General features: G+C 57.2%; 4 protein-coding genes across 4 annotated transcripts; all 4 read right to left on the bottom strand.

Moving 5' to 3' along the window:
- Positions 1 to 351: 351 nt before the first annotated feature.
- On the bottom strand, positions 352 to 5,748 carry LPMP_111270 (hypothetical protein; the record flags this gene model as incomplete). The annotated part of the gene is made up of 1 exon (XM_010698672.1): positions 352 to 5,748. One exon carries the CDS (start codon positions 5,746 to 5,748, stop codon positions 352 to 354), a length of 5,397 nt encoding a protein of 1,798 aa, XP_010696974.1.
- Positions 5,749 to 6,843: 1,095 nt separating this feature from the next.
- Positions 6,844 to 8,178, bottom strand: LPMP_111260 (hypothetical protein; the record flags this gene model as incomplete). The annotated part of the gene is made up of 1 exon (XM_010698671.1): positions 6,844 to 8,178. The coding sequence occupies one exon, from the start codon at positions 8,176 to 8,178 to the stop codon at positions 6,844 to 6,846; it is 1,335 nt and encodes a 444-aa protein (XP_010696973.1).
- Positions 8,179 to 8,981: 803 nt separating this feature from the next.
- LPMP_111250 (hypothetical protein) lies at positions 8,982 to 10,190 on the bottom strand (the record flags this gene model as incomplete). Its single annotated transcript, XM_010698670.1, has 1 exon — positions 8,982 to 10,190. One exon carries the CDS (start codon positions 10,188 to 10,190, stop codon positions 8,982 to 8,984), a length of 1,209 nt encoding a protein of 402 aa, XP_010696972.1.
- Positions 10,191 to 11,101: 911 nt separating this feature from the next.
- On the bottom strand, positions 11,102 to 11,680 carry LPMP_111240 (hypothetical protein; the record flags this gene model as incomplete). The annotated part of the gene is made up of 1 exon (XM_010698669.1): positions 11,102 to 11,680. One exon carries the CDS (start codon positions 11,678 to 11,680, stop codon positions 11,102 to 11,104), a length of 579 nt encoding a protein of 192 aa, XP_010696971.1.
- Positions 11,681 to 14,309: the final 2,629 nt, after the last annotated feature.

The following is a 14,309-nucleotide window of genomic DNA, read 5'->3' as shown; positions in this document are numbered from 1 at the left end:
GACTACACACACTACATCGTGAAACAAACGGGAAAAAAAAACATCGAGAAGCCACCACAGAAGGCGGTAGTCGTACTTTACATTTAGCGCTGAGATACGGTGTGGAGACGGTGCAGCGGGTGACGACAGCGGAAGACGCCCACGCAGACTTCTGCTGCGAATGGAAGGGAAGAGGAGGGGAGGAGGGAGACAGGGGAGCCACAGGAAAAACGCCTGCCCTCTTCTTTTGCTGCTTACGCGAGGCCAACGCACAGAAGGAAAAAAAAAACGAAAAGAAAAATGCTTCACGAGATGGGGGAGGAGGCCTAAACCGGCTGCGCCAGGCTCCAATCGTGACCGCGTAACACAAAACTACGCGGTACACATGTCCAGAGCCACGTCGGAGACAGAGAGTGTGCTCGCCTCATTTGGCTGCCCTGCGTTGTGTGCCGGCATGCGTGGATGTTGAACTACCGGCTTGTGATACGCCCAGCCAACACACATTATGCCGTCACCTAGCTGCGCTGTGTGTGCCTCGTCAGTTGTGCACCATCGCACGTTTATCTCTATTGCACCACCTTCGTGCACGACGCTGAGTTGGGAGTCCACCACGCCGTAAGGCTGGCCACTACACAGCTCAACCTGCACCTCTGTTGTGATACCAGGCGCGACGAACTGATGTGGATAGGACACGGACAGGAAAGGCCGCATCACCGCCCCCACGCGAACACGGTAGCGACATGGGACCGTCGAGATGTTGGTCAATCTCACTGTCGCCAAGTACCTGCGCTCAGGAAGCACCTTGCCAAAGTTCACTTGTCTCGGCTGCGCCTCCAGCAGTGGAGTGTGGAATCGTGAAGAGGCGTTGGTGCCGGTGAGCTCGCCCACCGCAGGGTAATACGAGCGCATCAAAGGCGCTCTCGACGGCGGCGAAGAGAACGTCTTCTTCGGCGCCGCTACTGGTATTGTCGGTGACGATGCCACTGCAGCGCTGGACGTGGCAGCATCGGCTGACGGACTCGCTGTGTGCGCTCGTACTGTCGGTATAATGCTCACATCCTCTGTTGTCGAGTTGTTCAGAGAGAACTGCACCACCTGCGGGCAAAGCGCAGACGACCAGTAGTTCAGCGAGCCACCGCGCCGGTCTGATGTGGCAGGCAACCGGCTCACGCGGTGAGGGTCCGTGGGTCTCGCTAATGGCGCCTGCTCATCTCCTTGCGTCACGGTCGAGGAAAGTGGGGCAGCGTCCAATGGCTCAGCTGTCTGGGTCACTGCTACCTTGGCTGCAGTGTTGTCCTCTTCGTCATCGGCGGCAGCGGTGCCCCACACGACACTAGTCGGCGTGAGACTACCGGCACTACACCAAGCCGGTGCCGAGGAAGCCTCACGAGAAGGCAGCAGCAGCACGCAATCCTGCACCACAGAGGTCTCTGCCGGTGCGTTCTCTGCTCCCGCTGCAGTGAGAGGCGCGAAGTTCTGTCCTGCACGCGAAGCACCAATGAGTCTGAAGGCGCGCTCCTCCGGCGCGCCCTCCCGGGGGGCCCCCTTTGATAGTGTTGAGGAGTAGTGAGGGACCCAGTTGCTGCTGTGTTGTTGCCACCACGACGTCCATTCCATCCATGATGCGGCATCCAGTACCACGAATTGCGTGCCGTTTTCTTGCAGTGCAATACAGCGTACCTGCAGCGGCGCATGTACAGCAGGATGCGAGAGAGCCAGCCCGCTGTAGGGAGAGGCGGCAGTACTGGCGGACATGCGTGAAGGTTCCCTGAGGGGGAGCAGTGGCGCCACTTGCAGGTGAAGGGGGACAGCGTGCTCTACGGTTGGCACCGTTGCCAACTTGTCGTCCTCCCCAGTGACGATGCGGCGAAAGCTGGGGCTTGCATACTCCGGCACCACTACCGCCTCCGCCATCTTCTTTGATCTCCGGTAGTGCTGCGGCAGCACCAACTGACGATTTTGCGGCGCCCCACCGCTCTCTACCTCTTCATAGCACCGCCCGAACGGCGAGACGCGGTACACGTGGTCCGTACCCACACGTCCGTAGACGCCACCGTAGGCACAATCCACGGCAAAAACGCCGGTGCGGCTGCTCTGCTCCTCGTGCTCGGTGGGCAAATCGTAGCCTTGCGGGAGGACAACGATGCTGCCGCTGTTCATTGCCACATCAGCGGCCACCCGCATGCCCTCTGCCCCTCCGTCCCTCACAAAGAGAGAGAAGGAGTTTGTGCGCGGTAGGTAGGCAAACCGGGAGCATTCGTTTTCATCAATCGCTACAGCAATTTCATGAGCCGTGGCATCGCAGAACACTGTTGGAACCCCCGCAAACCTCCATGACCACTTGTCACCCTTCTCTCCCTGTTCCACTGATACGCCCTCGCCAAAGCGGACGCAACAAACGCGGCCTCGGCTGGAGGGGGTGGAACTCGCTTGCTCAACGTCGTCGGTACCGTCATGCTCTACCATCTCCAACTGCACTCCGTCTTCCCGTGCAATTGCAGTCACTGCCGGCGCAGTGACTGTAGTTACGCGCCCCCGCTGCAGCCTATGCACGACACGTCCGCTTTCGCTGCCCTCGTAGAGGATAAAGCGACCGTCGGGGAAAACGAGCAGCCGACACTCACCAGAGACCGTAAGATATGTGCCATCCGTATAGAGGAGCAGGCGCACGCCGCACGCGAGATCGGGTGAGTGCACCTCCACCACGCCGTCAAGATAGACGCGAATCCCTTGCAGATGTGTCAGGGCTGTCGCACTCAGCCTGTCATTGTTCCACATGTGCACAAAGAGGAGTCTGCGCCGCGTAAGGTGCACACTGTGTTGGCTGGGTGTCAGGCACCGGAAGTAGACCCCTGGAACCCCGGCCTTCGACACCGTAGTCGTCATGACGCAGTCGTGCAGAGGGAAGCAGACGTGTACCCGCATGATTGTCCGCACTGCGGCGCTCTCCCTATCGCCGTCCTGAGGGTGCGGCGAAGGCGGAGGTGGTGGTAGCGCCGCCAGCAAGGTCTCGGTGATTTGCTCCAAAGTGAGCTGAGTCGCAGGTGTCGCCTTATCACGCGACTTTGGGGCCTTTCCAACACGTCTGAACTGGGCCTCGTATTGAGCGAGAGCAGCGTCCTTGGCGGCTGCGACGACTGCAGTGTAGGCAGCCTGGGCAAAGGCCTGTGTGTTGTCGGCGACCACCTCCGTCATGACACGAAGCTGGTGTCCTACTGACAAAAACCCAAGGACTGCCGATGCGACGAGCGGCTCTGGCAGTGGCGTGTTTCCGCGTGAGTCTGTGGCAGTGACTTTCGTAGTGCCATCATGGGCTAATGACGGACACTCCAGCATGAACCCGGCTTGAAGGTGAATGCGAGCGTCAATGATAGCGCATCGCACCTGTGCACTATTCGCAGCGGTTCGCGCCACCTCAACGACAGTGCCGTCGACAGCACGCATCCACTGCGTCTCTGTGACTACAGCGCGGCATGGCGCAGCGCAACCCAACAGCTCTTGCACAGGAGGCCGAGCGTGGGAGAGTCGCACCTGTTCCAGCACACGCCGTCGGCGCAAGTGCTGTCCCACGATACCTACATGGTCCACTGTTGGGCGCGGAGGGGGCGGCTCACGGCTGACTGGGGGTTCCAGCTCAGTGGCCGCATCCTCCGCAGCGCTATTACTCTCGCCGCGACTCGAGTCTGACGCCGTCTCCTCAGACGACGAGTCTGACTCCTCATCCTCCTCTGTGTCGTCGCTGAGGGACGACGGTGCGTAGTGACGCCCCTCCGATGCAAGGAAGTCCTCCTCACGAAAGAAGCGGGGAAAGGTGGTGGGGCAGTCGAGGAGGTGCGCATTGTGTTGGGTGCGCGGTGCGCCGCTGGTGCCGGGGTGCCGGTGCAGACAGTACAGAGCGGTTCTCTCCCAGGTTCGCAGAGCAGTGTGCCACCCATGTTGGTCGCGCGCCACGAGCGCGTCGTACATCCAGTGTAACGCGTCTCCATCTCCGCTGGTCGTGACGAGTGCTGTAGAGACGCTCGGCAACACAGCTGATCCGACTTCTGCCGTGACGGTGTGAGCGAGAGCTTCCTCAACGGAGTCAGCAGGGATGGCGGGGGCCGCTAAGGCGCAGATGGGCGTTGCACCGCAGATCGCAGCCCCCTTGTCCCGGTAGCCCACTGTGATACTGTCCTTTGGAGGACGCAAAGACGCACCAGAGGACACCGCGACTGCCACGCGACACTTGGCCCACGCGTCCGCGGTGTCCTCGCCAAGTTGCGCTGCAGACGTGTCGGCGGAGGTGCGCAGCGTGGATGAGCCGTGCGACGAGGTGACTTGACACATGCACCCCTGAAGGCACGCCTGCACCGCCTCCCCCGCGGCAAGAGCGCTGTCAGTACTCCTATGAGAGACGCTACCGATCCAGCGCTGCATGTACGCTCTGTACTCAAACTGTTCTGCGGCGACTTGAGCCATGGTGCAGGGGTGCGGCGCCGTGGTGGGGGGTTCAGCTGAGGTCGACAATGGAATGCTGCCCTCACGCCCGCCAGGGGAGGTGTTCTTGCCTCTGCTGGGGCGTTGCTCTGCAGCCGCTGCAGCAGGCATGGAATCCTCAACTATCACTGCAGACAGCGCCGCTTCGGAGTCGAGTAAAGGTGTGTAGTCGGGCACCGGCACAAGAAAGCGTTTAGCTCGCCAGGCGTCGTACCGCACCCAGGAGGAGAAGATGCGCAGCAGAAGCGCTTCTAGAGTAGACAAAAACTGCGCCGCCGGGACGGAAGGACGAAAGACAGCCGGGGATTGTGGGCTGGCGCCTGCGCCGTTCGCACCCTCCGTCGGATACGACACATGTTGCAGGAGAACATCCTGAAAGGCGCTGCCGTGTGGTTGTGCAAGGGCAGCTCGGCCAAGAGCTCCCAGAACATCTTCCGCACTACCGCCAGGCGTAGCAGAGAGGTTTTGCTGTTTGCCTGCGGAAGAAAGCGAGGAGACAGCTGCACCCGTCCGTGGGCCACGCCCCTTCACTCGGTCATTCGGGGCGTTTGTCCCTGTGCTGACACTGCTGCTGTTGTGTCTACCGGTGGCAGAGGCGGAGACCAACTCGCGCACGCTGCACTGCGATTCCAGCAGCACTACTGCCGCCAAGCTGTCCACGTTTTCTGCCAGTCGGGCTACGGCAGTGGACGAGAGAGGAACGTTCACCACACACACGGCCGGTGGAAGACGTCCACCGGATCTGAAGTGGCTATCGCTGCTCTCGACAGATGCGTCATCGTCATCCTCCGAATCGAAACCGTCCTGCAGGTCTGCCTGTGCGACAGCCAGCGCCTCTTCAGCTGACAGGCCGTCCTCAATGTAGTCTGCCTGAAGGGCGGACAGTTGTGTTACCTTCGCCTGCAGCGCCGCCTGCTCTGCCTCTCGGCGTGTTGCGGCAATCTTGGCTAGTGCGCTCTGCACGAGCGCGCTAATGCGGTCCTGCGGCGGGGATGCCCCAGAGTGTAATGCGGCGTCAGTCGCTGAAGTTTTCTTAGCTTCGTTCGGCGTCTCCATCGGGTTAGCGAGGGTGGAGAGGTCCACGACATAGTAGTCACCCTTTCTGAAGCGGGGCTGGAGAAGATGGGCGACGGTTGGCGCGTCGAGGTTGTTTGGAGTGTGCGAGTTGAGGAGGAAGACGATTGGGCGAAAATGCTTCTCCGATGGGACCTCATCGCTACTGGACGCAGCTGCATCCATCGCCCCCGCCTCTGCTGAGTCGCTCAGCCCCTCTGCTGTCGACCTGGTGGCCATGCCGCCGCCTGTCGCGCTGTGCGCTGTGATTTGACGTCGAGGTCGGTTTGCGTGACAAGCGCAGTAGCGATGCCCAACTTTCCAAGCAAAAAGGGGGTGAAAAATACGACGACTCGCAAAGTCTGAGGCTAAGAAACCGGGTAAGCACCGGGAAAGGGTAGGAAACACTCTGATCTGCAGACGCACGCGTGTACGAATGTGTGCTTCCGCTCCTCCTGAGGCGTGGGAAGCACCAAGCTTGAATAGCTGGTGGGTTAAGGTCCTTATTTTTCCCCGACTCTTTTTCAGATTGAAGGGTGGCGCCTGTGGTGGTGGTGTGGAGGGGGGAGGGCTACGGAGCAAAGGTCGCTCTAAAACAACCAGTTAAAAACAGCGGTGAGCCACAGCGACGGAAGAAAGCAGCAGAGAATGAAAAGAGGTGCGCATCAAGTTGCACCCAGACGTACGGGCGCACGTTACTTCAGCTCCATCGATCCAAGACCAGGGGCGTGTTCAAATTGCCCAGAGTAATTTGGCGGCACCCTCAGAAGAGGGGAGCATGCAAATCGTGATTCTGTTAGCTGCGCTCGACTCCCTTGAGCAACCATTATCTTTCATGGGCTGAGTGGGCTGTCAAGCGGAGCCGAGGAGACAAAGTTTGGGAGTTCAGCCAGCCACACATGCCGTGGCAGGCAAGACTTGGACGATCGACCAGAATAGAGAAGGACTACGAAGACAAGTAAGAGCAACAAAGGGTTATCACATCGTAGAATGCAGAAGAGAGAAATTGGCCCTCCCAGTCACGTCTTTTTATCAACGGAATGCGGCTTGCCTCAAGATAAACCAAGAGAAAGGCAACAAGCAAGGAAGATAAGTGAATAAACAGAGGGGGAGGGGATAAAGGTGCTGTGCTTGCTGCCCTTTCTCCCTCCTGGATGACACCTCTTCCGCTCCGTCAAGGCACCGATAGGGTGATGTAGGCGCGTATGCACCTACTCAGCTTCTGAAAGTGACGCATCTTCATCGGTGCTATGCTGCCTCGGGCAATTTCTCACAGCGCCGCGAGCGACAAACATCGACCACGTTGGACGCGACCTTCCAGTGAGGCTGTTGAGTCTATAGCTCTCCTTCAAAAGAGGAGACGGTAGACGTGAGAAAAAGAAGCGTTGCCGCCATTCCAGCCGCCGCGTAGGCTACATTGTGTGTGCGGGCGCGCACCAGAATGTATGTCATCAGAGGGACGCTGATGTAGCGCACTGGGTACTTGTGCCCCGTGAAACGTGCCGCCGTGCAGATGCGCAGCGGAGCCGCAAACATCTTCACCAGCAGCGTCATGTGATCGAGCAGCGTCGTGACCTTCGGTGCGACACCGGAGACGCCTCCAAACGCATCCTCAACGGCCCTCGCGGCGAGCGACGTGAGGACGCCGCCGGGAAGGTCCACCAAAACCAGCGATGCAGGATAAAAGACGATGGGCCCGTGATCAGCAGCGTATGGAACGACAGAGCAGCCTACCAGCATTACTAGTGCGGCAATGACCGTCAACCTTTCCTCTCCGTTACCGGCCAGTAGCACATTCGGTGTCCACTGCTGTACCATACGCTTTGCCACCTCCACGACACGTGGCATCAGAATCACTTGAAGCACCAGATGAAAACACAACTGTGCACCCGTGAAGAAGTACGGCAGGCCGTAGGCGGGCCCCACAAGGGGGTACATCACCTGATTCACCGAAGCAGCCAATATCACGGCAATGAGAGCCGCCATGGCACTGTACACAACTGTCGGCGCTCGGGTCAGACAGGGGAGCCACTGAACGTACTCCTGACTGGCTCGCGCGGTCACCACGACGGTGCGACTGCCAAACAGGAAGCGTGCGAGCACCAGTGCCGCAGAGAGCGCCTCTACCCCGATGAACAGGCGTGCCACATGTACTGCATTCTGCATGGCATCACCTGCAATTCCGCTAAGCACCATGCCGGCCATCATACCGTACCGGGCAGCTGCTCTAACATCAGTGGTCGACATGTGCAGCGCGCTCGCGGTAGCGCCAAAGAGTATCTTGTTGTGTCGGAAGACGCCGTTCAAAAAATTAGAGGCAAAAAAGAGCGACAGTGAGCGCTGCGACAGACTCAGTGCTACGATGGCCGTGCTGACAGTGGTGCACATTAGCGTGAAGAAGAGTAGCGCGGAAGCACTCACGTGCAGCGTGAGTTGCTCAGCCACAAGTGTTGTGATGAGCTGCGGAACCATAAAGCACAGCTGGTAGGCAGCAAGGTGGACACCAGAGGGGAATGGCACATGCGCGGCCTGCGCCACCACCATTGGCACACCTGACACACACACCACGCCGTCGAGGAAGGCGGCCGCAATGATGAGCAACTTGTCAGTCGCCGGCGGTGAAGCAGCAGCTTGCCCTTTCAGAGCAGCACTAGTGCCTTTGGTTGGCATTCTATCTTAATGCAAAAATCTTGCCTGTTTCCACGAGACGTAGGATAGGGAGGGGTGAGCAACGGTATCCTACTCTTTTGCTCTCACAGGAACGGCTCTGCACCAGTGATTCCTACAGAGAGCCGCAAGTAAGATGTAGGTATTTCGAAATCGCATCCATGCAAACCGCGAAGCTTGATGAGCCTAAAGGATGTTCGGCTCCACGGGAGGGGTGAAAAGCAAGGGAAGAGAAAGAAGAAGGCAGGAGTAGAGTTTACTTCTTAATAACAGCGGCTGGCACTACAACGCCCCCGAGGGAGAGAGAGAGATCATTAGCAACTTGGTTACATGCGGGCGAGTGCTCTGTTGTCGCTACACTCGCTGGTGTCGTCCGCCTTCCCTGTCGCTTACCGGGAAAGCAAGCGCCTACGTGTCATGCCAGTTGCTCAGAAGGGATACAGAATTGGCCTTCGAGAACGCTCCTTTTCTATGTCTCCTCTTTGAGTGTGTTGGCGCCCGCGAATCTTCGCGGAACAGACGGTGCACTCTTTTCTGCATGTTGGGTGGTGATGAACTCGGCATTCGGTTCTCCACCGCTCCCCCTAAGACATAAGAGAAACGAAAAGGCCTGGTGGATGAAATGTACATAACTGCAGTCCCCATCGCCGGGGGGGAAGACAAAGAAAAAGCGACCAGAGAGAAGTGTCACCGCTCAAGCACACCCCCACAGTGTAGCCGAGTTGCCTTCTTCACTGCTGTGGTGACAAGAGTATGGCGCGCACGAGCATTCTGCCCAATGGGAGTTCCAGTCTCTTTCTCGCCTTTCACACCGGAAGCACTTTCTTCTTGAGGATCTTCTCCGCCTGGGACAAGGCAAAGACGACGGCGTCGTCGTCCTCGACGATTCGCATCAACTCCGCAATGCGTGGCAGACATGCCCGCAACGTGAGGCGCGCGGTTGGCCACTCTGCCAAGTTGTAAATGAGCCGCAGCATGTGGGTGAGAACGTCGCGCTCATCTTCGCTGGCCATCTCGCGAACAAGCTGCTCCGGGTAGCCCACTTCTGTGGCCTGTATCTTCGCCGCCTCCAGCACAGTGATTTGGGCAGCAGCACTATACACAGCGACTCGCAGGGTCAAGTTAGGGTTGGGCAAATGTGGAAAAAGGATGGCAAGTGTGCCACAGGCCACGGCATCGCGCCTCCCTTGTGCGTACTCGGCAATCAAAGAAGCGACCTCAGCCGCCTCTGCGACAAGCGCTAACGCATCGGTGTTGGCGATTGCCTCAGTGAGCGTTACCACACCGCCGAGCTTGAGGAACTCCACGTGCGCCTCCTTGACCTGAAAAACCTGCCGCATCGCAGAGCAGGCCAAAGTCTGCGCGGAGATGTTTGTCGATTGAGTGAGGCCAATCAGCACAGAAATGAGCCCCCCTTGCACCAACGCAGCAGTCACCGCGAATGAGTTTTGCCACATATGGCACGCCAAAACAACCCGAAGACCCGCAACAACCACTTCATCCCTCTCGTCCCGCAGAGAAGCGAGAATAGCTCCAAGATGTGGGAGCGGCGACGTCTGCTTCCCTGTAGATAGGGAAAAGGGTGCGTCTTCGGTGAAATCTCCTTTGAGCAACAGACGTTGAGTCTGGAGCTCGCGCACGAGTAGCTCTAGTGCCATTCCAGCCCGCTCACGCAAGGCGGTACTTTCGTCCTTCTCAAGGGTCGAGAGAAGGATGGGCAGCATGTCATATGCGAGGCTTTGCACGCAGTGCTCACGCTTCTCCTTGTAGAGCTCCACGAGGTGCTCCACCGCCTGCAGGCGCACATCGATGCGCTCGTCAAGCAGCCACCGGCGGATCTTGACGTATAGAAACTCCCCGTAGGCTTTGCTAAAGGCAGTGGGGCTCATGTACGAGACATCAGGCCGCACTGCATGAAGCTGAATGCAGTGCTGATGCGCGCTGTATGGACTATCATGGCGCACCGGGGATTTGTTGGGTGCGAGGCCCTGATGCCGACGAATAACGCTCCACATGAAGTGAGAGAAACAAGGTGGAACTCAAAGTTGCTTTGCTGGTGATCCACTAGGGCAACAGGAAAAGTGTAATAATGGCACAGAGCGTCGTCCTTCTCTCGCTCAAATCTTTTTGCCACCCTTCCTCTTCTTGTGCGTGATGTCGTCTCGTTTCCCTAAGAGGGATGTGCGTACGGCAGGAAGCGAAGCCGAGGAGGAGTCGAGGCGCAGCCAAGCTTCAGATGGACCAAACAGAGATGTAGAGACACGAAACAAGCGAACACAATGTGTAGGCACACCGCAATGCACTCCTCAGCACCGCAAACAAGAGGGATAGTGAAAGAGAGATCCCGTGTGTTGAAGTGTAGTGGCTCCTGTGCCTCTCTGGGCGGCGCGTCTCTGTCGGCACTTTCCTCCACAAACAGAGGCTCTGCCAAATGTGTGAGTTTGTCAGTGTGGCGCTCTGACTTCCGGCCCGCAGTGTCATACGCACAGAGGAGCTTCTGAGGAAAGATGAACGAGACGAAACAGATGACCTCCAATACTCTCGCACGCAAAGCTGCACTGCGGCTGCGACTCATGTGTGCAGGAACGCTGGTCTCATGTAGCAGCACATACCGACGAGTATCAGAGGCAGCATTCGTCAGGGTGCGCAGAACGCCGCTGCCTCTTTATCGGTGTTCGTTTTGGCGCTCAGCTCTTCTTTCATCCGATGAGTAAACGCGTCTTGCGCTGCAGCGGTGTCGCTCGTCAGTCGCTGGCACGACTGCAATGCGCTTACTCAATAACAAATGCTGTTAGGGGAATGAGAGAGGCAGGAGCAGCAATGGTCCACCTCAACGTGTCATTATTCACCACGAAATCGAGCATGAAGTGCATCCTCGCGAATCGTACAAAAAGAAAAACATTTTCGCATAATCAGCAAACACATATCACATACCAGTGCCACTCACCTGTGGTGTGTCCCTGTGGCGCGCCGCCTGTGCCGCCAGTTTCCGCAGCTCCGCCTTCCGTGCCTCCCTCGCCAGCTGCCGCTCCATCTCACACGTCTCTGCGTAGGTAAGAAAGAAGCCGAAAGGCACGCCCTGCAGGATGCGCTGGATCTCGGCCTCGCTAAGTGCCCCTTCGTACATACGGCGCACTGTCGCCTCAACATCGACGCGCTGGTCCTTGTATTTTAGTCCCATCTCCTTCGCAACGTCGGTGAACTGAGGGGTAGACTCGGTCAAGAGTGCTGCCTCATTCTCTCGCTTGAGCGTTTCGATCAACGTGGGAGACACAAGGTGAGCATTGACGTTGGCATTTACTGCCTGAACTGTCCGCCGCCGCTCCAGCTCTTTGGTGAACAGTTCGCTGCGGCGACGGATGCCTTCGCCGCCGTCACGAAGTCTCGCAAGAAGTGTGGGTTGGGAAATGAGCCGACTGCATCGCTCCAGGTTGACTCGGATTTCGGCGGTGCTCAGCTCACGTACTTCCACCTCTGTCAGCAGCGCGGGCGAGGTGCTACTCATAATACTGTGTAATCGATCCAGCAGGCATAGAGGTGAAGAGTGCCCCCTTCGCCTTTCTATTGTGGCCGCGTGTGGAGAAGGCAACTCGTGTGCAGTCGGTAGCGAAAATATTGAAAACACAACGCCTCCGCGAAAAAGAGGAATGAGAGAGACGAGAATGGGGAGTCTGGAGGACGTGGCGCTGGGGAGAGAGAGAGAGGGGGGGAGGGAGAGAGCGGAGAGTATTTTTGCTCAGACATCTCTAATAGAGGCAAAACGGCTCACGGCGGCGGGTGCGGGCGAGAGGGGACAAAAAACAGCCAACACCGCTGGCCGGCTACACCGGTGTCTGACTCCTTTGTCCACTCCAAATGACACAGACAATAAACCAGCGCACCTTTCGCTGTACACGGACATCCCCACCCCCTTCCTGTGGATATCCGCACCTACGCGGGGAGAGGTGGGGTGTTGAGTTGATAGCAGCTGCGCTTTTCCGTCTGGCTCCTTCCCACCACCGCCAGTACGCGAGTTCTTTCGAAGACACATCCAAACACGCATAGAGGCGTAGTGACAGAGGCATGCAGAAAAATGGCGGCTTCGCTGTGTTGTGCAGAACACTTCAGTGGTTTTACCCTAGACGATCCCGCACCATCACTAAAATCCAAAAAGAAGAACGAAGGGGGGAGGAGAGACACACAGCGGGTGGGAAGGGGATGCGCGGCGTCACGAAGTAACCAGAAAAAGAAGACATACCACGAAGCCTGGCGCACGGAGAAAATTATTATACATATGTGGGGTCAGACGAGAGGAGCAGAGGCATCCACACACCAAAGAGGTGGCGGCTCGCACACCTCCATCAACTGACGAGCGCGCGATTGCAGACTGCATTGCGTTTGTCTCGTGTTGACGGGTTCATTTTACTTATCGAGCATTGTGATAGTGGTGCCCGCACGATTCGGCATCATCGTTTGCGTGTGTGGGTGTGTGACCGTCATGTGGTGGTGCGTCTGCTGGGGGAGGGACGGAGCGAGAAGAGGCAAAAACACCAAGGAAGGGGCAGGAAAACGAAGACAAAAAAGAGAGATAAGCACAAGAGGGAATGGGTGGAGAGGAGAGGATGAAGAAGGAAAGTGCCACAGAGAGACGCGAAAGCGGCAGTAAAAAACGATGTAACCACATCGCAGAGAAACTGCCGTGTTGTGGGAGGGAGGGGAGACAGTGATGGACGCCATGCGCTGCGTAGACAAAGACAGGAGATCCCCTGCATATAGTGAAGTCAAGGAGAACAGTGAGTGCAATACGACGGCTTAAGAGAAAAAATAACACACCGCGATGGAAGGAGATGATAACACAATGGGGAGAGGCTATACCCACAATGCCGCACACTCATATCAGCAGTGAATATGGGTGAGGGAAAGGGAGTCCATTGGTTTCACCAAGCGATGTATCCAAGGGGGAGAACACATACACCCAACGGCATGCAAACTCATGAGCATGGGCGCAAAGAATAACACACAAGTGCGAAAGAGGAGAAAATCTGAAGAGAGACGTGTAAAACGCGGTATTTCATGTAGACAACTGCAGAGTTCCACAAGAAGGAGAAAATACTCATTAGCGTTGATGCGCCTGACTCTCCCGGTGTCCCCCCTCCCAACTAATCGCCACAAAACCCTGACGCGATGTGTCCATGCGTGTAAGCAGAAATGTAGCACGTTGAAGAGAGCGTTGGGGGGGAGCAATCCGGGAAGGGGGTGCCACACGGGGGGGAGAGAGGCCAACGACGAAAACCAACAAGGAGAAACAAAGGAGAGTGCAAACGGCGCAGTGAAGTGCGAAATCGAAAAAGAGAAGCGCCACAAGACGTGCGCGGTCATCGGCACCGCCAGCCGCACTGGACAACGGCTAGAGAGAGAGCGAAGCAAAACGAAATGAGGAAGAACAATACAAAAATGAGATCCCACGACGAGCTGCGCGCCGGCACAGAGCAGATAATACATACATGCGTCCCTCGACCACCATAAAAAGGCACCCTCAGAAGAGCCTGCGCCAACAGTGTGGGGGCGGGAATATTTGGTATACACATCAAGGAGAATAGAGGGGAAATGATGCAGAGAGATGCATTCACGTAATGCATTACTCTCCCACTCACCTCTACGTAGGTGCGTGCAGAGAGACAGACGCCCAGCCACAAATTCAATTAAGAAACCCAAACACGAAGCTTAGCTGCACGGCAGGTTGTAGCAGAGGAGGCAAAAATGGTGCATGCCTCCGTTGGGCTTTTTGGTACAACAGTGGAGACGAGACTACGCCCACTCCCTTACAACTTTCAAAGGACCAAAATTCGCGTGTCCTTCAAGACCGCCACACCCTTCATTTTCTCTCTTGTGCTCACCTTCTTTGGCTCGCCCCTGCATTACTTCTACGTAGCACGTGTGGTCCATGGGTGTCCACGAGGAATCTTCCTGCGAGACAAGGCAACTCTAGAGAAGAACTGGTGATGAGGTGATGAACAGCACAGTGGCTCTCCTCACCTACACACACACATAGAAGAGCCTTGAAATGGGCGGAAAGCGTGAGGCACACAAGGCATTTCACTCTATTTTGCGTTATCTCCACTGTGGTAGGTGTCATACATATCTTCCATTTATTG

This window comes from Leishmania panamensis (assembly GCF_000755165.1).
Source record: "Leishmania panamensis strain MHOM/PA/94/PSC-1 chromosome 11 sequence".
NCBI classification, from domain to species: Eukaryota; Euglenozoa; class Kinetoplastea; order Trypanosomatida; family Trypanosomatidae; genus Leishmania; species Leishmania panamensis.
Note: the sequence above shows the minus strand (reverse complement) of the source record. Positions and strands in the feature narration are given on the sequence as shown.